The following is a 21,125-nucleotide window of genomic DNA, read 5'->3' on the forward strand; positions in this document are numbered from 1 at the left end:
TTCACACTGGGTAGATGTGGACTCACTAAAATGAATTGACTAAACACTAACTACAAGCAACCCGAAGACGAAACTGAAAATAAGCTCAAAATCAGCGTACATTAATAAACTCCTCATTTTGTCTGTTCTGAAGGCTCTCTAAATGCTAATCATAGTTATAACCTGATTTTTTTTTTTCTCTCTCAGTAAATGCTTCAAACACTCAGTCCAGAAACTCTGGAAGATGAAATGCCCTCTAGACTAAATTCTGCCACTGAAGAATGTAGACCAATAAAAAAAAAAAAGTGAAGTGGACCCATTTCCTACAGCGGTGCCATAAAATCCAGATTGGACTGACCCATTTCAGGAGTTGTACATCACCACTGGGCTTACGTTTTTTGTGAGAGGAAGTGGTCTGACATCCACTCAATGACATGGTTTTTAAGTTGAAATAAAATTATTTTCCCCTGCTTGACCACCTGCGGTAAAAAGAGGCCATGCTCCCGTAAGTGCTCCAGTTGCGGAGGGAGGCTTGTGCCATGGACAAATGAAAGGAACAGGAACACACAAACACCTGTCAGTCGTTGTCACATGTTGACACCGTGACTGAAATGCTTAAATAAAAACACGGACAGACCGTAACGGGCAAAGAGATCTTGTTTTGTTTTGCTTTATTTTACGTTACCTTCCTTTAATTGTTTGGAGTCCGTGTAATGGTTGTGAAATTGGGTTTTTTGAAATGACATTTCTCAAGATGCTATTTTTTCCAATGATGCTGTCTTGTTTACAGACAAAGTCTGCATTGATTTGGACTTTGAATGCCTTTCTGTCATTATAACTGTGTTGTTCTTCAAACACAAAGTGACGAATGATTTTCATGCCGTTTATGACAGCTCTGCACTTGCATAACAATAGCAGCTCTTGTAGGGTGCCATTATGCTTCCAGAATACATTTAAACTAATACTGGAAAATTTACACAGCAATAATCCACATTTGGAAAGCAATGCAAAAATCTAAAATTATATGCCTACAATTAGCTGATCAATGGGTGATTATTCACTCTTTTAGTTCCGCATGAAAAATAAATGCATTTTAAGAAGAAATATAAGAAACCTACTTACAGTATAATTAATCTGAACTGGCACAGAATAGTGTGTGTATAGTCTTAGTTGAGCTCTGGGAAATTATTGAGAATTATATCAACTGCCCCACACTCCACTTTTTCCAATTGTTCCTATTAGTTTACTTAATTTTTCCTTTTACAAATTCTGCATCATATATAACAAGATGGCAAAATAACCTGCACTGAAATTAATGATATTATACTGATATTAATTAACGTTACTATGCACTGGACGTGAAATTTAACGATAAAGAATTAATAAAATATGTACAGCGCTGAAATGACCAAGTTTACCATCTTGTTAGAAATGAACCAAAAAGATCCTCTGTTCTGACCAGCCGGCTTTGGCTTCCTCGGAAGGACATGTAGAGCTACACATCATCCATTATTTCAAAGCCAAGTTTCAAAACACAGAATAGGCAATGCTGACATGTAAACGTGGGTGCTCTCATGTCAATTTTATGGGACTCTTGACGGATTTTAGAATGAGTAATTTTCGCATCTTAGTTTCAAACAGATCTTAAAAGATCAAATTGGATTCCCAGTGACGTGACCTCTTTAACATGAAGTGGGCAACTGCTCCTCTACAATCATCTGTGGCCGTTTTCTGCTCGAGCTGTGGGAGTGTTTGACTGATGGTGGGATGTATGAAGGTCTGAAGCAATCCACCCCCTATTGTGACACAGCTCTCAAAGAGCCAATTTGGGCCTGATGAAAAAGCAGCATTTCTCAGCTCTCATCTTTTCAACAGTTGCTTTAGCAGTGTGAGCTCCATGCTCCCTCTGACAAGCCAGGCGCGTGATTCATGTCGCAGCTCCAATCGGGGATTATTTATATGTTTGCTTGTTTTTGATGGTGCGCAGGTTTTTTTTCTAATTATAATGTGTTAACTTAGAGCCTATGCGATCTGAGAAGTCCACACCATTGCTTGCCAGTCATCGCAGCCTTCCTCGGATGCCGCTGATTTACATAGCCTCCTACCTGTCAGCACGTCGACTGGCAGGAAATGAACTGATAATTATTCGGGAGGGGAGGGGGGACATTAGAGGGAAGAGGGAACTCTGTTTAAGATGCGATAATTGATCTGACTGCCTGGGCTCTGTCCGTCCCTTGCCTAAATTCATTAAAATCAATGACAGTAATTTCAGCTGCGCTCTCAAACCATCCCCTTATATATCTCAGCCACCAGAATTTATAGAATTAAATGGTCACTCATTTCTCGGCAATGTTCAAATTACTGCATTACAGTGAATCATTAGTGAAAATGCTTCCTTTTTGCAATTCATTGATTTTTTTTTCTCAGGTTACGACCTCTGTTCCCTGAGAATAACGAACGAGACACTGCATCAATGACGTTTTAGGGAACGCCTCAGGAATGACAGGTGTATGAAATCACAATCAAATCATGGCCATCACATTGACCGGCGACAACCAGTGAATCATTAGCGTGAATTATTAACGTGAGACCTAGAAGTAGAAAAGGCAAGCATGACAATATCCCTTCGTCTAAAGGGACTGTTTTGGTAGGCAGGCAAGGAGACGCAGTGTCTCATTCCCTGTTCTCAGGGAACATAGGTTACAGTTACAACCTGAGACCTTTCAAAAGGGAACTCGCACTGCGTCGATGACGCTTTGGGGGACGATATACCCACGCCGCCATGCTAAGGAGAGTGCATCCCCATTGGCAGTGACAACTGTCAGAACCAGCAATTCAATAAAACGCTAGAACCACTCACCCTCAGGTCACGCTGGGCTGTCAGTGACTGCATTCCCTATGGTCATAGCCAAGCTAATGTTCCACAGGAAACATGAACATGGTTAAATGAAAGGCCTACCAGAGTCTGCTCAAGGGCCAAGGACCACAACTTCAAATACTGTAGAAGGAGTCCCTTCTAGGGAATGTGGCTAAGAATCCCAAAGGAACCCCAGCCAGTCACTATTCGGGGACGTCGCACCCGAAATGACAGCCTGACCTGGTGTCACTTACTGGCCAGTCTGGCCGAAGACAGAGCCTCTGGACACTTGCCTTTAGGTAAGGTATCCAACCCGAGGGACTGCGAAGCTGGCAGTCAAGTCAAGGCAAGTATATTTATATAGCACTTTTTACAATATAGATTGCATCAAAGCAGCTTCACACATTCAATCAAAACATATAACAATGTTTGTGTCTTAAGGCCCGTACACACCGGGACGAATATCAGCGTGCGTTATTCATCAGAATTTTTCAACGCATTTTTTGTGTTGACACCCAAGCAATTTTCGCTGACAATGAGCCGAGTGAACATGCAAATTCATTCCTTGACATTAGATTTGCTCTGCAATACCACTCCATATCAGTTTTCTTTTATCAATGTTTGTAGTCCCTGTCGCGTTTGTCATATAATTCTTTACGTTCTAGCACAAACAAGAACAGCAGCTCTACATTCATCTTGCCTTGCATCTTCCTCGTCTTATTTCCTCCTGGCAGTGTGACGCTACTTGCCGTATATATTCTTCGCCATTGCAAATGTGTGCTCGGCAAGACCGTTTTGTGTTTGAGCGCCCCCAAGTTGTGTTTTACTGTAACTTCAGAAGCTCCAAACACGTGAACAAAAGCGTCAATCTCATTGGTCGGATAGTTTTTGACGCAGCGCGTCAAACTAAAAAAACGGACCCGAGGTGTTGTTTTAAAAATATGACGCTTTTACACGTGGCGTTTTACGCGTCGGTGTGCACACTCACATTGACGCCCTTTGTTTAGACACGAGACGTTAAATGTCGGCGAATAACGCACGCGAAATTCGTCCCGATGTGAACAGGCCATGAAAAATCCATCAGGTGACCCAATGGAGAAAAAAACCTTGGGAGAACCCAGGCTCAGTCGGGGGCCAGTTCTCCTCTAGCGTTTATGAACTAGAGACCGGATTTAACGTAACTGTAAATTAAAAATGTATATGAATGTCTCTAAACAGACTTTAAATGCAAACCTGTGATAAACGCTGATGGTGTTCACATGCGCATTATGAATTGATTCTGTAGTTATGTGCGTTTGAATATATGTCCGCAGGTTTGTAATTCCCTACAAAACAATGCCTGAACAAACTACTTGTCTTGTCTATAAGTGAACCACTCGACCAGGATCTGACCAGACTCAGGAGTCTGCATACTCATAGTGACCCTCAGTGAGGGGAGCACGGCAGGCAAACCAGGCTGTATTTGGCTCAACTGAGCTGGTGGCCTATGGCCGAGGAGAAACCGATTGTCAAGCCGGCCGCGAACGGTTTCTCCCACAGAATGCCGCCAAGGCAGCTGCAGCCAGCCAGCCGGAGGCACGCTCCATAACATCCACCAGCTCCGCATACATGGAGAAGAGAGAGCTCATGATCTACCTGATTGTCACCCTCATCAACCATCTCCTGCTCGTCCAGAAAGGCACTCGCTGCAGGAACAGTAGGAGAATATTCCTCATCATCCACCTGCAGGTCACCCTCGTCAGCCGTTTACACACGTCTCTGGTCGATCAGCAAATTACATCTGGATCCAGGACGCACGTTGAACATTCATGCTAATGATTTACGGCCGTCGCCAGTCAATGTAATTGCCATGATTTGATTGCCACACCTGTCACCCTTGAAGCGTTTCCCAAAGCATCATCAACGCAGTGTGAGTTCCCTTTACAAAAGCGAACTATGAGCATAACATTTTCTGTTTAATAAAAATAATATGAAATCAAAATCCCAAAATCGGCTACTTATTCACATATTTAAATAAAATTCCCAATTCCAGATTTTCAATGTGATATTTATGCAAGTTTGTGTCTGCCACGGAATTAAAGCTAATAATAAGGTCATTTTTATCTCACAATTCTGTGTGATATAAACTTGTAATGATGGGGGGGGGGGCTTTATCCCACAATTTTAAGCTTTATCCCACAATTCTAACTTTATAACTCGCATTTGTGAATTTATATCTCATAATTGTGAGAAAAAGTCAGAATTGTGTGATAATGTCGCAATTATATGGGCTATGTGAGCAATATGCCAGTGACATATTGTGCATTCCTATTCTCAGACTTTAAGTATCTAAAAAACCACTGCAACTCATTACCATTTCCTCACTGCCCTCCAAAGTTTGTGACATGATGAAACTATGTGACGAGTGTCTGTCATATTGAAATTGATATGGTCAAATTCATGAGCAGGTCATTATTTCCCATCTTGCTAAATGGGCAATTACTTGCAACATTTATGCATCTGGCATAAATCTTCTAGCCACCTGATTCCATTATGATGCTTTATTTTGCCATATTTTTCAGCTGTATTTTTTTCTTCCATGCACGGAGAAGAAAAACAATGGTCAGCAAAATCTTTCACCATCTCCATGGAAACAAGCTGTGCAGCAAACCAGGTAAAGCTGTCTGTGTAACTAAACCACAGCCGAATTCAAGGACTTTTGACAGGAATATTCACTCCAGGTAAAAATTTCTTCTGTTGTGCTTCTCTACTGTAAGCACAAAGATGGCGCCGCATTATCATGATACAGATTCATAAACTATGACTTTTTTACTCAGCTGCAGTCTTACGAACTCCACACGATATTGCATTTCCATTCATTTCAATGCCACTTCCACCTCTAATGGTTATTTAGTCCTATAAGCTCTCTAAAAACTGCTGTAAGCTGTTCTATTGAGTAAACAGAGGACTGAAAGTTGATTAACTGAGTCACCGATAGTGTCTTTGCCCAGAGAATTCTGACTTTAAGCAGATTCTCATGTGTAAAAGTGTGCTGTACAAATACTGGCTCTGGGGTGAATTAATTATATACCATTGCTGTCACCTGTTTAAATAAAAAAAACATCTCTCAGCTTGTGCTGGTAAATGTTTGGGCCTGAGCTTTACAGCAGAACTTTGTGCTTCACAGACTAATTGTGCAAGTTTGATCTGTATGGTAATGGAAAATTATAGTGGTTGGCCAGTAAATGCAAAAAGCACTCAAGCCAAACCGAGTTTCTTGTGCTTGGTTAACCTGGATTGCTGGATTTGGACTATGAATTGCATTTCAGTGACCAATTTACTCATGCTAATTCTGTTTTCCCAGTCACCAGATGACTCAGGTTTGTCAATACGGATATCAAGCGTAATGTCAAGTCTGTGTGTTGTGGAACAGAGATATTTCGGGGCTTTTGCCTCTTTATTAGGTAGATACAGTAGAGAGTAACAGGAATTTTTTGACAGTGAGAGTTTGAGATGGAGAAGACGGACCATTCATAGAAAGATATGCCAAATAAGGAAGTCCCACCTTGCAGTTAAATTAACCAGTTGCCTCAAAGACCAGGGTGTCCAGATTTGGCTAGATTCGTCGGTTAGCCACAGTTTATCTAAAGCATTATATGTAAAAAAAGCATCTTTCTCCATCGATAGCAAAAATGTTGCACCATTGTGATCCTAATTAAAAGAGGTTTTCTTAACCATACAGCACTGTGCTGCTAAGCTAGTAGGCTAAGATATTAGCTTGCTAACTGAAGACAAAAAACGATTAGGAAATAGACCTATTTACTTTCACCATTTTAACTAAATATTGATATGCAAACTGTAATTTTAAAAGACATTAATGAATATATTTTCATGATTACGTGCAAATACGCCGTAAAGTCATTTTAGAGTGGTTATGGACAGTAGCATAATCAATTGGAAAATATTGTTTGTTAGCCTGACTTATATAGGCTGGAAAAAAAGTGTATTAAATATTTAAACATTAAATTGATCAAAATAAAAAAAAGATATTTAATGAAACTTTCTAACTTTCTATTGATCAAATAATCTTGAAAAAAAAAATGTATCACGGTTTCCACAAAAATATATAGTTTTCGACATTGATAATAATAAGAAATGTTACTTGAGCACCAAATCTTCATAATATAATTATTTCTGAAGGATCATGTGACACTGAAGACTGGAGTAATGAAGCTGAAATTTCAGCTTTAACATCACAGGAATAAATTACATTTTAAAGTATCTTAAGAAAGAAACAATCATCATAAATTCAGGGTTGTTTCCATCGAGGGGGCAAGGGAGGCAGAGGCTCCTCAAAAACGGATGAGAAAATATGCATAAAATGCATTGATTTAAGCAATTTTGAGTGTGGCATGGTTGTTGGTGCCAGACGGGCCGGTCTGAGCATTTCACAATCTGCTCAGTTATTGGGATTCAAGCTGATAAAAGAGCAACTTTGACTGAAATAACCACTCGTTACAACCGAGGTATGCAGCAAAGCATTTGTGAAGACTCATAACACGCACAACCTTGAGGCGGATGGGTTACAACAGCAGAAGACCCCACCGGGTACCACTCATCCTCACTACAAATAGGAAAAAGAGGCTACAATTTGCAAGAGCTCACCAAAATTGGACAGTTGAAGACTGGAAAAATTTTTATTTTTGTACATGTACAAAATGTACATTTAGGGTCATGTCTAAACGTGTCACCCACATGAGCAGAACAGTGTCAGGAACACATGATTCAAACACTACGTATCTGTCACTTACTTCTACACTATCTTCACTCTTCTTACCTTCATGAATGACATGGTTCTCGAATTTTCAATGCTTTACTTCTTGAGTGTAACCTTGTTTAACATAACAAGGCCAAGCCAACCCCTGGTCCCAGTGTGGCCCCGGTCAGCACTTCTCAGGTAAACACTTTAATGGTTTTGTAGCCGCAGAGCCTTGAATTTGCAGCAAGCCAGAGATTTGCAGGTTTTCCCTGCTATGTTCAGTGAGACGTCTTGAGTTCCCTGCAGATGGCCCTTCTCTCGTAACGTTCTTTCTCCCAAGCGTTCGTATAGACAGCTCTTTAAAGGAGCAGCACCTGCATGACGCTTCGCTGTGCTCCGCTGCACTTTCAGCAGAAAGCTCAATCACTCAGCCAGCCTGTTAACATACACTCCCCATTGCCTCTCAAGTGTTGTTGCAGAAAACACATGGGTGTGCACTACAGATTTCACTCTCTGTCACCCTCTTTTTCAGAGCCGACAGCCATCTATAAGTGCTTGGTTTGTTTTCTTTCCACGAATTCCCTTTCTTCAATCTCGGAAAATGGCCAGAGACCAATGGAAAAATCAAGCGTGCATTTTGTATTTTGATAACAGATGAAAATCAACAAAGAGCTTTTCACCTCCATCAAAATTCAGAAACGACTCTCCCTGTCCACTGTTAAAGCAACAGCTGTCAGGCCTCTGAATTATAATGTGGTGAAATAAAAGCCAACCAGACTTTTTGTCAGCAATTAAGATAGATAAACATATCTTAGCAGGCACGTCGGAGTGTTTGTGTGAAACACACTGGCTATAAAAAGAGCATCTGCTACAACTGCTTTTCTGACTTTCATTAGGAGGCTATCAAATAAAGTGTGACTGTTTGACTCGACGCGAGGCATATTGATCTAAACGTCCGGAAGACAACTGGGACACAGATCGGGAATCCGTCAGCACCATGGCAACACTGTGACATGCCATGGGACAATGTTAGTAAATCAGCACTGTCTGCAGGCTGAAGTTTATTGAATTAGACTTCCTATCTTGTAAAATTTTATTTTAATCATTATTTACGGAGGAAACTTCACTGTGATTGCTTTTCATCACAAATATCTTTTGGCAAATGGCTTATTTACATCAACTTGAAAGCTATTGTTTAATCATTTTTGCCTCAGCTAAATTAAGGGAAGTTGTACTTCAGCAATTAGATACAGAGGCCTAGTCAGCTAATGAATAGCCTACAGTAGTGACCATATTCACAATACAGGACAGCATCCAATGCCATTTTACTTTAATAAATGGTTTCTACATATTAAAATTATCTAGAACACCCATTCATGCAAAATCTTACAGTCCCTGACAAAATTAACACAGTCTCCCGTGTAACTGACGTCTTGGGACGTCTTTTGACCATACGTCAACATCCGCCTTTTTAGGGTACACTTAAACGTCGGTTACATGAGGATCCCGGGCCGTCATACAACTGACGCTTTACCTTTAACGTCGGTTAGGTTTAGGGGTATGTTTAGGTCTGGGGTAGAGTTAGGATCTGATAACGTCATCTAACCAATGTTTAAGGGTACCCTAAAAAGGCAGATGTTGACGTATGGTCAAGAGACGTCCCAAGACGTCAGTTATATGATGCCTTGGGATGAGACTGCGCTGACAAAATAGTGTTGCAATGCAATGTTGCAACAAAAAATAATCTGCAAAATAATAAGAGCTTTGATTTGGCGATCAGCTGTTACTATATCATGTCTTGGTGTAACGGTCACCAGGTGGAGTGCCCTTGAGAGTCACCAGAGGGCACTCCACACACCAGATGTTCATGTTTCACTCACAACTACATTTCCCAGAACTCACTGCCCGGACTCATCAGCACTCATCTCATTCACCTGGTTCTCATTGTCTTGTTCAGTTCACACTATAAATACCTTGTGTTCTCATTCACTCACGGCGAAGTCTTGTTGTACTGTATAGATTGTTTTCACGTGACGTCACGCCACTGCACTGCCATGGCGCGAAACGCAGATGGAGGGCAGGAAGTGATTTTCTATATTTAGGAAGCACTATAACACTCAAAATGCCTATGTTTTGCGTCGTTTATCCCAGACAGCAAACTGACATTGAATTAACGTGGAAACGACGTCTCTCATGACATTGAAACAACGTTGCTTTTGCTCATCGAATTAACGTTGAACCAACGTCAGACGCGGCATTCTTCAAAGCTAAAAATCGAAAATTGGTTTGCTTTCATAACGTTGAAAAAAAACGCGTTGATTTCAAGTTGATTTTCCGTTAGTTTTGAAAGACTGACGTTGGTTCAACGTTAATTCGATGAGCAAAACGATGTCATATTTCCACGTTGATTCAATGTCAGTTTGCTATCTGGCATGGTTGCTCAAATCGACCAAACCACGCGGAGTTTTTATCGTGTGCCAAAAGTTGTTGTTCATAAGGGTGGAAAATACAAGAAATTGACAGAAAAACACTGGGAAAAATGCCTTGCAAACCTACGTCTGCGGTCGGGAGGAGCCGAATGGGAAAATGCCCGTGTGTGTGTGTGTGTGTGTGTGTGCAGTGATCACTTGGTCAAATGTGAGTTAATACATTATTTATGTGGCTTATAATTACATTATTCAGGTGTTTAAATACACTTATGTGGCTGTTTGTGTAACGTACCAGTTTCCGAACTTTGTAATAAAGTCAAAGTATGTCTGTAAGACGAGTTAGTTGCTGATATCTACAGCCTCGATGGCAGGCAAATCTCTCAATTCAGTTGAAAATCGGTCCTCTTCATAACGTAAGGATCACTTCCAACATATGTTTCGATTTTCTGTTATGTCTCTTGTAATAGCGTCAAAGTAGTACAGTACGGATTTTCCTCCATCTAGTCCATTGCGCTCTTCACTCCTTGCACTCCATCTGCATTCCGCGCGTCAACACAATCACGTGACTGCAAACCACCGATTGTCTGCATTTCTGAGCGTTTTTCCATGTTTTGTTCCTGTTTTTGACTTTGGATTGTTCTTGGACTCTGATTATTGCTGCCTGCCCTGACCTCTGCCTGTTTCTTGGATTCCCACTGTGTGTTCTCCATTGTCCTGTCTGCTGATTCTCGACCCTGCCTGTACGACTATTCCTCAATAAAGCTGCATCCAAGTCTTGGAGCAGTTCATAACACTTGGGCTTCGTATTGACCAATCACAAGCCAGGACCAGAACTACGCATTTTATATTGTATTGACCAGTCAGCATCCAGGACCAGAAATATCCATTTTATAATATTCTTTATGGACCAACAGCATTTATATTTTATTGTATTGATCAATCAGCATCCAAGACCAGAACTATGCGTTTTATGAGATGTTTTTTCTTTTTATAAAAGCAAACTGGATATTTTAAGGTGATAATTCGCTATAGTTATCATATTTTCCTGCACATTTGTATTATTAACATGAAATAACAGTATGAGTGAGGTGAAAAGAGAGAGAGGGAGATCGAGTTGTGTGTGTGAGAGAGAGTGTGTGTGCTTTCTGTGTGTTAGTCAGCCACTTAGCCTGTGGTAATTACTATCTCAGCATGTTAAATTATCACTATAGATGCACACAAGTGCTACTGCAGCCCACCGGACATGACAAAAATGGGCTTCTCTAACTACTTCCCCTGTTCTCAGTAGGAGTCGAATCAAGCAGGCGAAGATATTTACTGATGAATAGCCATAGGACCTCACAGCTGCTTCTCCGGGGTGAAGAAGATGCATCTGCGACTATTGGATTGTCACGGCGGAGAGTGTTTTCCAGAACGAGCTAAACTGAGCTTTAAGTGACATGGATTCGACCTGTTGTGCATGAGCTCTGATGGTAAGGAACAGGTTTACTTACGCAGGTTGTTTCCTGTTGCTCTGGCCTGCATGTTCTCGTAGTGTTGTCCATGCACTGCCAAACTCTCCTCCCTCTCCACGTGTTCTCCTGGAGCTGTCTGGCGCATCACCTGGGCCAGGGCTCTACGGAGAAAGGCTTTGTTTACTCATCTTACAAAAAAAAAAAAAAAACACTGTAAATTGATGTAGAGCAATTCAATACATATTTGTAATGTTCTTGACAGACATTTCCAAATCAAAAATGTTGACAAAGAGGGATTACAAGGATCAGTTTGTCACATGCCTGTCCTGTCTTGTGTTGCACATGGGTGTTTTGTTATTTTGGGCCATGTGCTCGTGTCATTGTCTGATCCCTCCCCCTCGTTACCTGATTAGTGTTTGAGTTGTTCCACCTGTTCCCTCTTGATTTGTTCCCTTTATAAGCCTCCTTTTGTTTGCAGTCTTTGTCGGTTCATTGTCAGATGTTTCCTGGTTTGGTCTGTGTGTTCCTAGTTGGTGGTGTTTTGAGTATTCAGTGTTGTTCATGTTTTTCCCCCCTTGTGGGTTTTTACTTTGTGTTTTGTTTTCTTTTGTTAAATAAATCCTTATACTGCATTTGAGTTCTCCCTCTCCTTTTGAATCGTGACAGAATGAACCGACCAATTTGGAGAACTCAGCAGTATGGATGGCACACTGGGGTAGAGATGCAGGTTGATGATTGCATGGATGACGATCTCTTGGACTGCCCGGACTATACCATTGCAACTTTTGGATCCACTCAATTTTCCAGGATCAGGCATGATGGAATGACTCCGGCCTCCAACGGACCTGGTAAAATGAACATTTTTCAGGCTCTCGCTTTTATGGCCAGTCAAAGGGAGGAGTCGGAGCGTTTGGCCAAGGTTTCGGGGAACCATGGAGGTCGCAGGAGAGAAGGTCCCAGAGGTGAGCTCCGGAACCACTCTCCGCTTCGGTCACTCCTCGATCATCCACCGACGATCTCATCCAGCACCAAGTCGGCACGTCGCCATCAGAGACGGCGGAGTAGGGGAAAGACCTCCAACCTCCCTGAGTGTCCGGAAGCCGGTCCTCAGCAGCCCGCCATTCTCCTGGAGGCCGATCCAGAGACTGGTCACTTTTCATCTGCACAACGAGAGACTGACCACGTCCCGTCTGCCCAGCGAGAGACTGACCACGTCCCGTCTGCCCAGCGAGAGACCGCTCACGTCCCGTCTGCCCAGCAAGAGACTGCTCACGTCCCGTCTGCCCAGCGAGAGACTGCTCACGTCCCATCTGCCCAGCAAGAGACTGCTCACGTCCCGTCTGCCTTCCTGAACTGGGACTATCTGGAGCGGCTGGCTCGGATATTGGAGAGGCCGGTGTCCGGTGTCCCTGAGCCGCTGCCTGTCCCTGAGCCGCTGCCTGTCCCTGAGCCGCTGCCTGTCCCTGAGCCGCTGCCTGTCCCTGAGCCGCTGCCTGTCCCTGAGCCGCTGCCTGTCCCTGAGCCTGTCCCTGAGCCTGTCCCTGAGCCTGTCCCTGAGCCGGTCCCTGAGCCGGTCCCTGAGCCTGTCCCTGAGCCTGTCCCTGAGCCTGTCCCTGAGCCTGTCCCTGAGCCTGTCCCTGAGCCTGTCCCTGAGCCTGTCCCTGAGCCTGTCCCTGAGCCTGTCCCTGAGCCTGTCCCTGAGCCTGTCCCTGAGCCTGTCCCTGAGCCGGTCCCTGAGCCGGTCCCTGAGCCGGTCCCTGAGCCGGTCCCTGAGCCGGTCCCTGAGCCGGTCCCTGAGCCTGTCCCTGAGCCTGTCCCTGAGCCGATGCCTGTCCCTGAGCCGGAGCTCATATTGGTTCAGAACCCAGCGTTTTTGTTTGTGTTTGTGTCTGTTCTTTTGTCTGTTTTAGTGTCAGTTCCTGAGCCGGCGCCTGTTCCCGAGCCGGAGGCAGAGCCAACGCCTGTTCCCGAGCCGGTGTCTGGTCCTGAGGGATCTGCTCTGCCCTGGCCGCCCGAAGGGTCCACATCGCCCTGGCCACCTGAAAGATCTGCTCTGCCCTGGCCGCCCGAGGGGTCCTCACCACCCTGGCCACCCGAGGGGTTTTTACCGCCCTGGCCACCTGAAAGATCTGCTCCATCCTGGCCGCCCGAGAGGTTTTCACCGCCCTGGCCACCTGAAAGATCTGCTCCATCCTGGCCGCCCGAGGGGTCTTCACCGCCCTGGCCACCTGAAAGATCTGCTCCGCCCTGGCCGCCCGAGGGGTCTTCACCGCCCTGGCCACCTGAAAGATCTGCTCTGCCCTGGCCGCCCGAGGGGTCTTCACCGCCCTGGCCACCCGAGGGATCTTCACCGCCCTGGCCACCCGACAGGTCTGCTCCACCCTGGCCACCTGAGGGGTCTTCACCGCCCTGGCCACCTGAAGGGTCTTCACCGCCCTGGCCGCCCGAGGGCTCTGCTCCGCCCTGGCCGCCTGATGGACTTTGTGTTTTGTCCTGGCCGCCCGATGAACTTTTTGTTTCGCCCAGGTCTCCCAGGACTAAACAATTTGTCCCTCCCGTCCCGCCCTGGTCTGTCCCTCCCGTCCCGCCTGATGGAGCGTCTGGTAGCCGCTCCGTAGGGAGGGGGTAATGTCACATGCCTGTCCTGTCTTGTGTTGCACATGGGTGTTTTGTTATTTTGGGCCATGTGCTCGTGTCATTGTCTGATCCCTCCCCCTCGTTACCTGATTAGTGTTTGAGTTGTTCCACCTGTTCCCTCTTGATTTGTTCCCTTTATAAGCCTCCTTTTGTTTGCAGTCTTTGTCGGTTCATTGTCAGATGTTTCCTGGTTTGGTCTGTGTGTTCCTAGTTGGTGGTGTTTTGAGTATTCAGTGTTGTTCATGTTTTTCCCCCCTTGTGGGTTTTTACTTTGTGTTTTGTTTTCTTTTGTTAAATAAATCCTTATACTGCATTTGAGTTCTCCCTCTCCTTTTGAATCGTGACACAGTTATGTTAGACCGAAATGATAGTGTGGTACATGAAACACACCATAAAAAGACTTTCAGCCGCTTTCTTTCCTTTTGCAAAAGGAAAACGTTTTTTTTTTTTTTTTTTAATTGCCAATAATTAGTTTTAGTTTCATATCAGATTCCATGAATCTGCTATGAAACTGACAGGTTGTATTAGTGGGAGGAACATTCTCATTCTGGAGAGCATCTGATTGGATAAAAACTTAGATATGCCCCTTTGTGCAAGATGTGTCATGAATATTTTTAAAGGAATTTTGTCACTTATTACTCACCCTCATGTTGTTCCAAAACCAAAAGACCATAAGACTTTCATTTAACTTTGGAACACAAATAAAGATCTTTTTGATGATATCTGAGAGCTTTCTGTCCTCTCCACACAAAATGTGCTGCGTAACACGAGAATGAACCTCATTGGTTCTTGCTGAAGCTCAAATGTGCTGCATAACATGAGAATGAACCTCATTGGTTCTTGCAGAAGCTCAAACGTGCTGCGTAACACGAGAATGAACCTCATTAGTTCCTACTGAAGCTCAAACGTGCTGCGTAACACGAGAATGAACCTCATTGGTTCTTACAGAAGCTCAAACGTGCTGCGTAACACGAGAATGAACCTCATTGGTTCTTACAGAAGCTCAAATGTGCTGCGTAACACGAGAATGAACCTCATTGGTTCTTGCTGAAGTTCAAACTTGCTGCGTAACACGAGAATGAACCTCATTGGTTCTTACAGAAGCTCAAACGTGCTGCGTAACACGTGAATGAACCTCATTGGTTCTTACAGAGGCTCAAACGTGCTACGTAACACGAGAATGAACCTCATTGGTTCTTGCTGAAGTTCAAACTTGCTGCGTAACACTATCCGTTTAAGTCTGTGTTCCCAGAAAATAAATATTTAAATTGTGTATATCTGCTAAAAGACAGCTTTACCCAGCATTTAGTATATGCTTGACCTAACTTGACCTATAAGACATGATCTAAAAGCTACGAAATTCCAACCCGATCTCACGACCAAGTCGTACGAATTCGACGAATGATTAAAAAGTGGCTAATTCGTAACAATTCATACGACCTCACTCGTACGAATTAATACGTTTTTGCTAAATCGTACATGCTTTACGAATTGGCCAATTCGTATGAATTCGTACGAATGACCTATCCCTGACCCCACCCCTAAACCTAACCATCAAGACAAATTTAGACAAGACAGGTTTAGACAAATTAGACACTTTTTAATCATGCGTCGAATTCGTACGAATTGGTCGTAAGATAGTGTTGGAAATTCCCATTTGGGATTCCTGGTGTCTTTAAACAAACTCATGTACATAAAACTGATAGATTAATTCACATGATGCTTTGAAATGGTAAAAAATAAAAAAAAGTTTGAATAATAATATTTGCGGAGATACATTCAACCATCATGAAAATCATTAAAATGGTGCAAGTCAGCACGGTGACATATTCAAAAGGCACTTAATTAAAATGGTGTAGATGACTAGTTGTAAGAGGTGGTGGAAAGGATACCATGGCCCATGTGAGTATTTATTGTGTTCGTGCCTAAATAGAGTGAAAGAAGGAATGAAAGGTCACTGCACAAATAGAATGTCCTTGAAATATTAGCATCATTAGACACAGATCAGTGTCCATTATCCTACTAATGTCACGGACACCTCTCTACTGATGGTTAGATGAGTAAGCGTATATATGTGTGTGTTTGTTTGTTTGGAGTACACGCTTTTTCTGACAAAATCGGTGCCTCACCATGGAGATAATTAGAGACTTACAGAGATGTTGATGAATGTTTGCTGATCAACAAATGAATTAGACCTGAATGCTAGTCAGTATATTTTGTAGTACATCTCCTTTCAGCTCTCTCTGATTATCAACATTTTATACTGTGTCTTTAGGAGAAAGCATGTCTGGTCTTTAGTTTTTTTTAATAATAAATAAATAAATATATTCTTGATTTAAAAGAAATTTACTTTGTACATTTCCACCACTTAAATATGCCCATTAAACATTAAACCTCAAACAAATGCATGTCTGTGAAACTGTCCTTCTCTACATTTCAGTGTTGCAGACCGTGTGAAGGATAAATAGATAGTCAGGACAATAAAGCCAGTAGAAGTTGAAGAAAAACTAGCACAAGGTCATGGTGAGAGATCGAGTTGTGTCAGTGGAATCCTTGAAAGCCTTGAGCTCTGCCGAATGACATCCCAGACGGAAACCGTCATCTTAGATTTTATTTTTTATATCAACTTATAGACTAAATAATAAATCTCAGGACAAATTAAAAAAAAAAAAAAACATACACAACTGAGGTAATTCTTGATTTACAGTCTGATTGTTGAGCTAATTAAGTATAATTCAAATAGCAAAGCTCTGATAATTTAGGAAGAGTGTGATAAATATTTGAGTTCTTAATGAAACACTAAGAGAAAAGGTACGAAAAGCTGTCACGATGTGCTTCCTTAGACCCTTTGACCCTTCTTTAAAACAAATGTAGGAGATCTGATTGCAGATTTTGGAATAGTTTGTGATTGTGTCAGATCTCTTCTCACTGTAAAAAATATATTGTTGGTTCAACTTAAAAAAGTAACCTGGTTGCCTTAAAATTTTAAGTTCATTGAAATTGAAAAATTGAGTTAGTACAATGAAAGAGACTGATTTAATCATCAGAAACTCAAAATATTGTGTTATCTGAACTACATAAATTATCTAAGTTGATTTGACAAAAGAAAAAATGTTGTGATTACAAATCATGAAAATATTTTTTACGGTGTAAAAACAACACTATAAAAAAATTGTTGGTTTAACTTAAAAAAATAAGTAACCTGGTTGCCTTAAAATTTTAAGTTCATTGAAATGTTAAAACTCAAAATATTCACAGAAACTCAAAATATTATGTTATCTGAACTACATAAATTATCTAAGTTGATTTGACAAAAAAAAAATGTTGTGAAAATATATATTTTTTTTACAGTGAAGTAAGCGACTTATGTAAACAACTCTCAATTTTCTCTCTGTTTAATAGCAATGTTGTCTACAAGAAACAGTTGATATAATAAGATCTCATTTGTAATGTTCTTTCACATGGAATAAACTCTTCCACTCCACAACAAAACAAGCAATTTACAACTTCTTAAGGAAAAGACACGAGTGCATACAGAATGTAAAGTTGTAAAATGTAGATATGCATATTACCCTGGTAATTTGGTTAAATCTCATTTGATTTCATTTCTTTCCTAATGGGTAAACTATACAGATTACAATTTACAACAGTTTATAAAAAATACAAAGGATAACTAAAAATGATTACTGATGCAGTCAGAGTGTATTCATATGTAAAAGACAGCAGCTCATGCCTAATTTGCTTTTGGGAGAATTTTAAATTTGATTTTGTCCGTCGCTAAACTGCGCAGCTCCACCACAACCACGCAGACAATAGCGTTTGAACTTGAACTTAGGCTATTCAACCTCTCTTACCTGGACATGTTCTCTCTGTGAGGTCGATGCGCCTTCTCCAAGCCAAGTTTGGTGAATATCCCAACCAGCGCCATGATTGCAACTACTCCGCATATGATATACACAATCAAATTCGTTTTATCCTTAGTGGGATCGTGTTGGTCCATCATCTTCGGCGGTGGTCTGCCCGTCATGGACCACGGCGGGGTGTCGTAGTTTTTGCATGTGGTCTGATCTAACCTGGAGTTTTTAAACTCGCAGCAGAACCTGAAGCCACAGGTCCCGCAGCAGTACAGGTAACTACCCGTCCGACACACGAACGGAGGATCCCACTGACCCATCACATCATAATAACCCCGACACCTGTCCTCCGTATGAGGGGTCTCGGAGAGACCTTGTTCCCCGTCTCTTGAGTCGTTAGACCCTGAAGCTGTCACCAGACCATCCAGGTTCTTCCCAGGTTCTCCTTCCGCGTCGCACACAAGAACTTTCATCAAAAAGTAACCCAGTAGTAAGCCAGTGCTTTTCATCCTGCGCTCTTCTCTCCTCTCCTCTTCTTTGCCACGGCTGAACGGACGCTGAAAGACAGAGTTGGGTGTCTTTTGTCATGAAGTGTCAGGACGCATATCTCCATCAAAAACATCACCGCCATCCGAGATGATCATGTTTGATGATATACTTCAGCCCCACGTTTAGTCTATAAAGGTTTTGAAGTATGCAAATGTTTGAATATGGAGATTTCTATCGTATCAAGTGTGGCATTGCAATAAACACTAGCTATACTGTGTTTTGTCTACTATTATATCTTATCCTAAACAACGGCGTTTTTGAGCACTCGGGAGCGTGGAGCGCCTGGATCGCAATGAGCTGCGGTTGAACGGAGCGCTGAGTGATACTGAATGCGTAATGATGAGAGAGGAGGAGGGGACCCAAGTATGGGCACATGGAAGGAAGCAGCAAAAGAATTAAGAGGAGAGAGAGCAGAATGTGTCAATCAATATTTAGTCCTGTGCATGTGATTCTCACATAGGCTAAAGTATAGCCTACATGTTGCGCGTAAATGAATGCGCAACTCGTACGCTGCAATGTGCGAATTATGTCGTGAATGACTCAAGATGATCGACTAGCCTATTTACAGCAAATATTTTAGTTTTTTTTTTTTATAGGCCACTTGTAAAATGTAACCATCAAAACTTCAAACGCCAGGCATAATTTTGTTCCTAATGGGCATTGGAGTAAATCGTTGGACCTCTCAGCTGGTTTGCACAATATTACCCCCATGTTACAATATATATATATATATATATATATATATATATAGGCTACATACATGTTTAAAACCTTAACCCCGCCCCTCCATTTGTTTTGTTTTGGTTTCTTGAGGGAGTTCCAGACAATGCGGGTTGATTTTATGCGCAGCCATTTTTAAATCGGATTTACGTTTAATGAGCGTTCACATTGCGATTCAACAATGTGACAAGATAAAAAAAAAAAAAAAAAAAAAAAAAAAAAACAACAACAATGTGACAAGATATTATTTAATTTAAAGGAGAGTTGGCAATTTCCAGTGACCGAGCAAAAGAAACCACAGCGATGAAAGTCGAGCTGCGGCTACCAATAGGAGTCAAGAGATTTTGGAAGTTAGTATAAACAAAGTGGGCTAATTCTGAGTTTGAAGTTTTAATGGTGCATGGTTGCATTTTAGCAGCAACCTGCAGTAAAAATGAAAAAAAAAAATAATAATAATAATAATACTTGGGAAAATTAAACATTTAGGAATTAAACTGGATCAACACATATTAAATATCGACATGTGATTCATTATCAGCACAGCTTTAGGTTGTGGTTGTTCATACACTTGTCAAAATTGGCAATTTTGTTAGTGTTTACAATTATTTAGAGATTTTTAAAAATTAAAGTAAATGCAAATTCTATCTAACCTAAATTTTCTCATTTCAGCTTCATTTTCATCCCAAAACAGTGGATTACTTTTCTGCACCCTGTAATGCAGTGCATAGTGACAAACCACCAGTTATATCTGATGTTTTATGAATTTGTTTATTTGTCATATAACGTAGAATCATTTTTCGTGGATCATTCTGGGAATTCTTGTGTTATATTGTTACAGAATTATATGATCACTGAGACACAATCGGTCCTTATGGGCATTTGGCACAGCAAACAAGACCACAGCTCTGAATAATCTCATTACATACTGATGTTGATGAATAAGCAATGTGCATTGTCTTTGGGAGGACAAATAGACCATGCCTAAGGTGGCAGAAACTGTAATTTATGAAAGGAAAAGAAAGAAAGAAGCACTAATGAAATTACATAAGGCTCATGGCTCCTTTTCGAATATTCATGTTCTGAGCAGATACTTAAAATCTCATGAAAACAGCAGAACTGTTGCAGAAATGAGGGTTATCAGAATGCATGAGTCAATGAGGCCATCAGTAAATTTGAGAGACACTAAGGGATCACTTGGTCTTGTTATTGCCATGGTAACCAGGTACATAATGGCCTAATTTAATTTTCCAGGTCCTATTGACTTAGAAGAGTGATTTTCAAAACATACAGAAAGCCAGGGAGAAGTGCCGTCTTTTTTTTTTTCAATCTTTTGTAAAAAAGGACAGCTGAATCTGAATGACGGTTTGCGCAAGAGATGCACCCCATTGTCTAAAGGTCAATACATAGTAAATTATCCCATTCATTCGATCGTGCATCCCAGCAGGTTATTTCTTTCTGGAGAGCAAAGAATATGTCTTTCAGAAACTAAAATACAGTTTTTGTCAGCTATATGCATAAATAATAGCCTATATCTATCTATCTTCATGCATCCATCCATTCACACGTCTGTGTGTGTGTATTTGATGACAGTGGGGCCCAGAAATCTTTGAACACTTTGAAAATCTAGAATTTGGAATGCAATTCTGGAAACCACATTTTAAAATGACCATCATGATGTAAAAAGTACAGTCACTTTGGATAAAAGCATTCAATCTGAGTATATGTACATGTAAATTAATAACAATGATTTAATATTCTGCACAATTTCTAGTTTGAGTAATCAATTAAGAACTAATGCTACAACAAATAAGTGACTTTTCTAAAGACAGTCCAGTGTTCTTCTTCCATTGAAGCTTAAGATACTGTTCGGATCCCAAGACGCAATATAACTTGGGACGTCTTTTGACC

The 21,125-nt window shown here is 41.6% G+C and overlaps 2 protein-coding genes across 3 annotated transcripts in view; one reads left to right on the forward strand and one right to left on the reverse strand.

The window, feature by feature from the left end:
* Positions 1-18,816, reverse strand: part of shisa9b (shisa family member 9b) — a 45,107-nt gene extending 26,291 nt beyond the window's left edge. The window contains exons 1-2 of one of the 2 annotated variants that reach the window (XM_039686305.2): positions 17,949-18,816; positions 11,497-11,618 (exon numbers count right to left, since the gene is read on the reverse strand). In XM_039686305.2, coding sequence (XP_039542239.2) covers positions 11,497-11,618; positions 17,949-18,457 — 631 coding nt within the window. In that variant the 5' untranslated portion in view covers positions 18,458-18,816. The remainder of the gene's footprint in view (positions 1-11,496; positions 11,619-17,948) is intronic. The other variant, XM_089128758.1, reaches the window with a different exon arrangement.
* Positions 11,770-16,562, forward strand: LOC148982049 (uncharacterized). Its single transcript, XM_089129324.1, has 2 exons — positions 11,770-13,557; positions 16,535-16,562. Exons 1-2 carry the CDS (start codon positions 12,125-12,127, stop codon positions 16,560-16,562), a joined length of 1,461 nt encoding a protein of 486 aa, XP_088985450.1. The 5' UTR covers positions 11,770-12,124.
* Positions 18,817-21,125: the final 2,309 nt, after the last annotated feature.

This window comes from Pimephales promelas, chromosome 3, assembly GCF_988280905.1.
Source record: "Pimephales promelas chromosome 3, fPimPro1.hap1.1, whole genome shotgun sequence".
NCBI classification, from domain to species: domain Eukaryota; kingdom Metazoa; phylum Chordata; class Actinopteri; order Cypriniformes; family Leuciscidae; genus Pimephales; species Pimephales promelas.